At 41.5% G+C, this 9,808-nt stretch overlaps 1 protein-coding gene across 1 annotated transcript; it reads left to right on the plus strand.

Annotated features, from left to right (window-relative positions):
* Window positions 1-2,755: 2,755 nt before the first annotated feature.
* On the plus strand, window positions 2,756-7,509 carry LOC118565809. Its single transcript, XM_036146824.1, has 8 exons — window positions 2,756-2,769; window positions 3,330-3,779; window positions 3,878-4,022; window positions 4,382-4,689; window positions 5,841-6,048; window positions 6,157-6,273; window positions 6,376-6,512; window positions 7,317-7,509. The coding sequence occupies exons 1-8, from the start codon at window positions 2,756-2,758 to the stop codon at window positions 7,501-7,503; spliced, it is 1,566 nt and encodes a 521-aa protein (XP_036002717.1). The 3' UTR covers window positions 7,504-7,509.
* The last annotated feature ends 2,299 nt before the right edge of the window (window positions 7,510-9,808 follow it).

The raw sequence follows: 9,808 nt of genomic DNA on the forward strand, positions 1-9,808 counted from the left end.
AGTTAAATGATTGTCCAACCTACATCTGATAATAGCACAATAAGCTAGAGGAATCAAATTACATTCAAACTGATTAAGATTTTATCTTTTAACCACTTTAATCACAACATACTTGCATCAGATGAGCACAGACCACTGATCTCTATTTATTCACTGGATAGCCGATTGTCAGAAAAAACTGAAATCACTGGCCGGACAACTTGCTACTCCCTACTCTCACAGAATCACCACGTAAACATGCCGACGTGTGCAGCATTTGGCTGCAACAACAAGCAGTTTTCTGGCTGTGGGAAGACGTGTCACAGGTAATTTTAAAGTCAGTGGGTGTACTAACAGCATCAAGCACCAAGAAAATCCATATATACTCCGATCTATCCTATAGTATAGTCTGTAGCCTAACATTAGTGTCGCTATCTCGGACCGACTCCATTACATTGACCGAGTTAGTCATTGACATTGTATCTAATGTTAGAAAATAAACAATTTTCTCACTTGAGAAAGTCATGTGTTGAAATATTTTGCATGAAAGATATATATATATATATATATGTATATATATATATATATATATATATATATATATATATATATATATATATATATATGTGTGTGTGTGTGTGTTACATATATATGTGTTGAAATATTTTGCATGAAAGATTTTGTGCATTTATATATATATATATATATATATATATACATGTATATGTATATTACATATATATATATATATATATATATATATATATATATATATTATATATATATATAAGTATATTACATGTACACTTGAGTGTGTATTTTGCAAACTTATGCGATTTTTCTAGTGTAGAAACAGAAGCTCTGTGGAGTGCTTAGATTGGTTCATTAATTTAGCTCTATTGTAAATCTATGTCAGATTTAAAGGCTAAAGCACAGCCACAGCATAGATGTATATGGCATTTGACATTTTAAAAGTCTTAAACCTCCCCTGAACATGAGAAGATCATTGTTATTCGATGTTGTAGCGCACATATTCCTGAGTTACTGGAGGAAAATAGGGAGTACCAATATGGCGGCTGGTGGCTTCACTGGTGGCTTCACAGCGACATGTACTACCAACGGCCAATCAGCAACCCAGTGAATAAATAGAGATCAGTGGCACAGACACACACAAACGAGTTGTGAACTGTTTTGACCTAGTTACCTAGGTGACCTAGGTAATTTGTGAATGGGTCACTTTAGCACACATTAGGCACACATCAGGCCTCCGACTAAGAATGCTGAAAAACTGGTTCTGGTGGCCTTTAGTTCAACTACTACTGTAATCCAAATACATTACAGTGATAATGTATTTGCTCAAAAACATGCTCAACCACTCAATGATTGCCAAATAAAATAATACCCATAGTGACTAGGATCTCAAATATTCGTTCTACTTTTAAATATCTCCTGTGTGTGTGATTCCTTATGAAACAGAACTGAAGTCACACTTGACCCAGCTCACAACTTTGCGTTACCAACATTGCAGAACTTTTTATAACCCACTCAAATAGTACACAACTGAACATTTACTGTGCTTTTGCACCAAACTTTTTCATATGAATGCCTTTTGCAGCATTATTTTTGCACCATAAACATGGTTGAACATTCTTCTGCACACTGTTTTTCTCCTGCATTGTTACATTCTGATCACTGCTGCACTTTATATTGTAATGTTAGTGTTATCTTATTCCACCTGCAATCTGATTACACTGTCATAAGCTGTATGCAAAGAAATCGTGTTCTGTATGCACTCTGTACATACAAAATGACAATAAAGTTAGCTTAAGTCTAAGAGGCTTGTGTTTGGTAGAAGTGAAGTCATGACTTGACTGAAAGCAGGCTGGCCTCAGGTCTGCATGTGCACAGATGCAAATGCCCCCCCCCCCCCCCCCCCACCCCCACCCCCAGGTAGCTGTATGGGGAGCTGTGACTGTCTGCAGAGCTGCTTGTATACAGATGCTAATTTGCCCCAGCTCTGCACAGCTAACTGTGCACATGTGAAAGTTTACCTGGAATGTGATGTTTTTAATGTAACTTTCTGCAGAAAGAAGTTGTTTGATACTAACTGCATCCTGCAGTAAAATGGGGGAGCCACAAAAATGTGTTGCTGAGTTCACACTCCTTAGTGACATGATATTTGAATGTACTTCATCAGCAACCACTCTGATCCTGCATCTCAGAACAAAGGAGGAGTGATTTGGACACATCCTTTAGTTTTGCACACAACGTGTCTTAGTTTGAAAGTTTAAAATCTTCAATGTTAAGAAAGGCATTACGTGAACAAGTTAGTGTGCAGGTTTTTAATGAAGTGGAAAATAAGATATTTAGTGTTAGCATTTAAAATTGCTGTTTAGATATTTTATCTTTCCTTCCTCTGCAGAGGCTTTCTTGCTTTGCAGGCTGATGGTCTGTGGCACACCCCCTACCGCCCCCCCCCCCCACCCCCCGCTAAACAATAGCAAGCTGACTGATTTGTCTGCTTTACCATGAGATCACACAAAGGGGTGTGTGGTCCTTCACAGAGGATATCTAGTGCAGGTAAGGCATCATTCATTCACTTTGTCTTCAATTCTGATTACAGAAAGACCAACTTTTAGCCTTTGCAAGGACATTTACTACTTGAGCTACACTCCTGGTTTGTTTTCTCCTATTATTTGGCAGAATTTTCTATATTTTCATCAGAAGACTCTCACTCCTTCGAGAAGGCCTTCTTGGTTGTTGTTTTTCTTGGAAAATGGCAGCAGACAAGTAAGTTTCTTCTTTCTTTTCTCTAGTTGATTATTCCTTTTTGTGTTCTTTCTGATCACATCTGTGCCTGTTATTGAAAATTCAGCTGACATAGTATGTATAAAACCAGGATAAACTGATGCTGATAATAAGGCAATATGGAATAAGCAAATTCTGAAAAACTTAACGGTATGTTTCACTCTGTGTTTTTTAAAGTAAGGCTTCTTTTTTTCATCCCAAAAACAAGTTCCAAATGACTGACTGAGTTGTGAACTTTGGTGACCCAGTGAATGGGTAATTTGTGAATGGGGCACTTTAGAACACATCAGGCCTCTAAGTGTGCTGAAAAACTGGTTCTGGTAGCATTTAGTTCAACTACTACTTTAATGTAAATCCATTACAGTAGCTTTCTATGAGAAGTTTTGCTTTAAATGGAAACTGAACTAGTGGAAAGCTTCCCTCTTGAACCACAACCTTAATCTGCATATTTAATCCAATGGACAGTCCAACCCCAACAACAGGCAAAAACATTCATTCCTTTTCACAGTTGTAATCTTTGCTGTGTCTCCTTTGTCTCGCAGCCAGAAAGCCGATCGTCGCATCATTTACTGCCTGCTGTGTGAAAAACCACAGGAAATGCTGATGACGCATCTGAGCAGGGTGTGTATGAAGAGGAACACACCTGAGGAACGGCTGGAGGAGGCCAAGAGGGCCAAGGAGTCCAGCAAGGAGTGGACGCGGCAAGCCAGAATTTGGGACTACACGGAGATGTGCGACCGCTACCCCCACAGGCCATCCAGGCTGGCTCTTCTCCAGGAGCTGCGCCAAAGAGAGTTTTTTGTGGTCAACGCTCCCAACCAGGCAGACCTGGAATCTGAAGAGCCACCCACCAGAAGAGCTGCCGTTCCCCCAGCCAGCGCTCCGTCCAAAGCAGCTGGTGGCGTCTCAGTGCTGCCACCGGCGGCGGAGGACAGCAGCTCTGATGACTCTGATGGCAGCTCCATCAATCCAGGTGACCGAACACCGAAAAGGTAAGCTGGAAACGTCACACACATCAGAGCAGAAACTGTGAGCCAACTGTAAGGTTGCGTTGAGCTCATGTTCTTCTTCTTTCTGTATTTTTTTCCAGAGCTCAAGCGCGGTGGAAAAACAGCGTCCGTGTCAACATGTTGAAGATGGGGCTCTATGAAAAGTTCCCTGCAGAAGAGGCCTTGTTGACTGACTTCAAGAGCTACCTGATCAATTCCCTGCTGATCCCAAACTGCCAGCAGGAGGTACGATATATCCCATGTTTCTCTTTTTAGTCTGAAACTGTCACACTCTGATTCTCAGCCTGTGGACAGACGCGAATAAAATCACACTGAATGGGATTTTTTTTTATTTAACTTCAGAAATAATGCATTCTTGTGCTCAGATGTGGAGCCTCCACCATGTTCTGTGTTGCTCTTTGTAACTGGGAAATGCTTTAATGTACAGTAGCACAGCACGTGTAGAGCACCTCTCTGTGTATTAAGTTTCAGAAAAGAGGAGATAAAGCAGCTTTATTAGGGGAGTCTACGTGTGACTGCGTGGTGTGTGGCTTTTATTCCCGCTGCATCGTCGTCTCACACTTCTCTTTTTTCTTCTATCGCAGGTAGACAACGTCTCCAGGATGCTGAGATACATTCAGCCAAGTGGGAATGTAGTCAGCTTGGACTTCCTGGTGAAGTCCACTGAGACCAAGGACTACCTCAACCAACTCCGGCGCGCTGAAATGGGCCCAGCCACCATACTGACCTACATCAAAAACATGATCCGGTTTGTTCAGTATTTGAAGACACGCCTCGACCTGGCAACAGCAGAGGCTGACATCTACAGGAAGTGCCAAGACTACACCGACCTCCTCGTTGCCCTCAAAAAGCCAGTGGCCGAGGCCGTCAGCAAGGTCACCTGTAAGACCAGGTCAGTTGCTAATCTAATTATTTCAGATTTCGAGAGGACTTTACCATTGAAATTCGTGAGAGCTATTGTTGAAGCAACAATGCTCACGTGCATGGCCGTTGGATGTTGCAGTCCATCGGGTAAAAGTGACAAAGACATTACTTATTTCACCTTTCTGTTATGAGGCGGAGGGATATTTCGGCTGGTGTTTGTAGTGCGGCAGCGTCACTTAGTTTAGAGGCCAAACAAGCGACTTCACTTTCAGAAACAAGCCCAAAAAACTGCAACCCGCAACTCATGAAATGTACAAGTGACTTTAGAAAAAAAGAAGCCCAAAGTCGCTTAAAATAAGTGGGCTTTGCAACAGTGAGTACGGGTCTGTTAATAACCGCAGGCGCCAAGGGTAAAAAAAAAACACAGTCCGGAGGATGTTGGAGGGAAAAAAGCATTAATGCGGTTAAGGCAAGTTAAAAAAAGGTGCGTTAAAACTGACAGCCCTAATTTTAATTGATATTGACACTGAGATATTTCATCGGGAAGAAGAACAAACTGAGAAGAATAACACAACAATAAGGAGAATAATAAGATTCAACTCACATCGTCTCTTTTTGGTCTCCTCGGCTCAAACTGGTATGGCTGTATTTCGTCAAAAGTCAGGTTGCTATCAAGAAAGTCTTCTATATATTCCAAATCACTATAAGATAATGATGATAAATCCACAGAACTCCCATCGCTGTCGCTAATTAATCCATCACTCTCTGCTTGGCATAGAGCACTGGTCGTCGCCATCTTGGATAATAGCGCGCAGTGACAAAGAACAGATAGAGGCTTGGGACTTGCTCAACAGCCGATCCCGCAACATGACGTCACAAACTGGGAGGTGGCAGTACAGTTCTTAGACCAACATGGCTGCCTCCAGTAAAGCACATTCAAATGAAAACTACTCTTAATTAACTCTTAATTAAAACTTATCATTTATTGAACAGTATGTAATAATTTTATATATAAAGTACTTTCAAAAGTTTGCTTTCTGATTATGACCGGACTTTTCCTTTAATGACTTCCTCAATTTTGATAGTACTTACAGTATGTGCTGGCAGTACATCTGGGGCTATGTGACACAGACATGTGTGTAATTGTCTCCTGCATTGTTGTCTTCGATGTGATTCTAGGTTTGACCGGTCCCACGAGGGTCAGAGGAGCCTTCATGAGTGCCAGGCGGTCCTACGGAGGGCCAAGAAGGACATGCTGTCCATTCATGGGAGGCTGATGGAAGGTGACCACGTGGCTTCAGAGGACAAGACACACTTTCGCTATTACTGTAAAGCAATCCTGATCCTCGGTCACTTCCAGAGACCGGGAGCGGTGGAGGGACTAACGGTAAGGGTGAAGACCTCAGTTTCTGTGGGGGTGTCAGCCTAGACAGATTATGTTAGGTAGTCTGTGAAGAGGGTGTCAGTTATTCACTGGGTGTGTGTTTTTTTTCAGACAGCAGAGTGGGAAGTGAGAAAAACTGTTGGGGGCAAGGTGTGCGTGGCTGTCAAGGAACACAGGGCTACGACAACGCAGATCGCTGTGTTTGCCCTCACCATGGAGGAGGCTGCAGTGAGTACACTTAGTACAAGCTGAACTGCTTTACCATGAAGTACAGTAACACCTGCAATGAACCAACAGACATTAACAGATATCTTTTGCTTGCCTTCGCAGATGCTGGACGCATACTACACCTGCATCCGTCCTGACTCCATCTGCCCGGATTCAGATCATAAAAACAAGCTGTTTGTGTCATCATCGGGCACGGCGACTAGGAACGTGGGCAACGACGTCGCTCGTCTGCACGCACGGTAAGTCTTGACAGCCGTCCATGTAGCATTCTAGCCAGACTGTATTCAGACGACACTCTCAATGATGAGGACTGATGAACTATGGTGGGGTATTCCAACCCATTTATTCAACAGACAGGAAAATACACCATAGACACACCATAGAGCTGTAAATAAATGAAACAAATTTACTCCCCTTAACATATAACTACTTTTCGTATTTAGATAACAAAACCATAAAGGATGATTGCCATTAGCTAGCATTGGCTTATTCAAACTTCGTTTGCATATAAAAATAACTAACTTAGTCATTATAAAAATAAAACTGCACAATAATGCAAATTATACCTGTTCGGCTTTCAGCTAGATGCCAAATTAAATGTGCATGGAAACCTGTAATGTCCTTTAACAAGCAGCAAAACCATCTGGTACGGACGTAGGAATGTACTGTAGTGCTTCTTTCTGTTTACAGGAACCGGAAATAGAAAGCATGCCTTCAAAATAAAAGACCGATATACCTTTTTGCCGTAATCCACTATAAATGTAAAATGTATTATTAAAATTATGCGGGTCAGAAGATGGATGGATGGATGGAAAATGAAAGAATCAGGAACATTAGACATAAATACAAAAGACAATATATAAATAAAAGCACATCTGAAAAATATCAGTTATAACAAATAATCTGGGTCATTTACAGTCCATAGGTCTGAAAACCTCCGTTGGATTAGCATCCAGCTAATAATTTGTGTATTTAAGAAAATAGGTCAGAAAATGAATTAGTTCAAGTTTGGGATATCATCTGATATTCCTGCCCCGTTGCAGCTACAAACTTCCAGAAGTGAAAAGTCAGGACATTCGTAGGGCCGTGGAGACAGAAGCGGCTGCAAAGTTCACGGAGGAGCAGAAGGCAACTGTGGCCAACTACTTGCACTGCAGGATCAAAACCATGGACACTGTTGTGGCCACTGCAACCCTGCTCAGCTCCCTGACATGGTATGTAATCATCTGAAATAGTTCTAAGTATTAATGCCTCTCAATGCTCATCCACCTGTTTGTCAGTGTGTAAACTTGAAACCCTTTCAATCGTGCAGCTCCTCTTCTGACAACTCTGGCGAAGAGGGCGCCCCGGCAGAGAAGAGAAGGCGAGTGGAAGAACAGGTGTCCAGCCCAACACCAGAAAGGAAAAGGTATGTACGCGTGTGTTATAAGCACAGTAAAATCCACCCAAAACATGAATATAATCACATCGTGGACAGCACATTAATGATTCCCTCTTTTTGACCACAGAAGTCGTTGCTACCAAGGCCTTCGGCAAAGGCTCCATCCTGTGTGATTTCCACGGAAAGGTGATCACAGGCTTTGAGGGCAGGGAGATGATGGCGGAGATCCAAGACGGGAAGAGCCACCTGTTTTTCTTCACACATGGCGGCGAGGAAGTCTGCATCGATGCCCAGACCGTCCCGTGTGAGTGCCACCCGTCTCTGGAAACCGTAGGGAGATGGATCGGACACTCGAAGAAGAACTTTAATGTCCAGCCACGACACTGCGTAGTGACTTTTCCAGACGGAGACAGGCACGTCCTGCTCTTTCAGGCCACAAGGGACATTGCCAGGGACGAGGAGATCCGCTATGACCGCGGCATAAAGAGGAGGTCTTTCCGTGGCCCGGAAGAGAAGCTGCAGTGGCTGGACGTCTGACAGCTAACCCTGAAAAAAACTCTGTCGTAATGTATTACATTGTACAGCTCGTTATTGTAACCAATTTGTGCAAATAAAGTGCCAGTGAAAGGCCTTAATCTGGGCTATATATCACCCTATCACTGAAGTAAATGGGAAGAGCCTATGAATCAGCTGCAAATCTGCCCTGTTCGGTGAGACCTTGGTCTCACCCAGAAATGTAAGCGTGACCTGTGTGGCTGCTTTTAAGCTGCCAGGTGTTCTTAGAACTGTGGGCCGGGGGTTTGCATTACAGAGGGAGATGTAAGCTTTACATTTGTCTATCATTAACCTTATAAGAGTTAGAAAGCAGTGCAGGAATACTCATTTTGCTGTGATCTCCTAGAACTGCACTCATGGCTTAGACTGCAAAAACTGAGCTCTCAAAATCAAGAGAAAAACATTAAAATGGAGGAAATGTTACTTAAAATAAGTAACAAAATTATCTGCCAACAGAACAAGAACTTGTAATTTTAGCCCAAAAAGACTTTTCATTTCAGTAGAAAGACAATGCAAAGTGCTTTACATGATTAAAACACAGGAAAATAAAACAGAATAAAAGCAAGTAGGAATAAAATGTAGAAACAAGAAAAACATGGGAAAGTAGAAATTAAAAGCAAATATTAATTTAAGCCTAAAACTTCAGTCACTGTTCTATATTTGTGAATCTTATTTTGCTTGCTTTAAGGATTGAATATAATTCATTATTTCTAAAGGCTTTTATTTATTAAAGCAGTTTAACTAGAACAGTCGAACACAATCCTAAACAAATGTGTTTTTAATCTTGATTTAAAAGAACTCAGGCTTTCAGCACTTTTACAGTTTACTGGAAGTTTGAAACCAAAACTGGTCCACGCCTCTGCAATGGGGAGTTTGTTAGGGTCGTTATTGGCCTGGCTTACAAGCGCGATGTTTTAGTCACCCGTATGAAGGTGATAATTGGATAGGAATCATAATAGGAATCAACCCTATTGCTGTGTTTTTGAGAGTTGGAACCTAAGTCCTCCTCATCGATTTTAACACTAGAATTACCAGAGAAGGGTCATTTAACATTTCTACCTTTGGAGCCCAGAGACGGGTCGACTGACCTGAAGGATTTTAATTAGCATCCTATAAGCAGTTGTGAACCGGCGCTTTTGTTCTGTAAATAAGGCCATTACTGCCTACTAACTGCCAGGTACAGCTGTGAGCAATGACCAGAAGTATTTGTGTCTAAGTCAAGAGGACTGAAATTCCAGCATGAGAAATATACAAGGGTATAAGAGGCAATGGCAATTTGGACAATTTGGTATTCGTACTACTTGAACTGTTTTGCATTTTAAATTATGATTACAAACATCAGTGTATTTCATTGGTATTTTATGACATTGACTCGTACAAATTAGTGCATAATTGTAATGTGAATAGAAAAGGATCTGTGGTTTAAAAAGTGGTTTTCAAAGGCAAATCTGAAAAAGTGTGGACTGCATTTGTATTCAGGGCCTGACAATCCTAGATTAAAAAAAATTGCTTAATTACTAAATTCTAGTCAATACAAAACTTACTGTTCGATTGAAACAATAAGCGTGTTATTGTTCGATTGAAATCGGAAAGAGAGGG

Source organism: Fundulus heteroclitus, chromosome 14 (assembly GCF_011125445.2).
Source record: "Fundulus heteroclitus isolate FHET01 chromosome 14, MU-UCD_Fhet_4.1, whole genome shotgun sequence".
NCBI classification, from domain to species: domain Eukaryota; kingdom Metazoa; phylum Chordata; class Actinopteri; order Cyprinodontiformes; family Fundulidae; genus Fundulus; species Fundulus heteroclitus.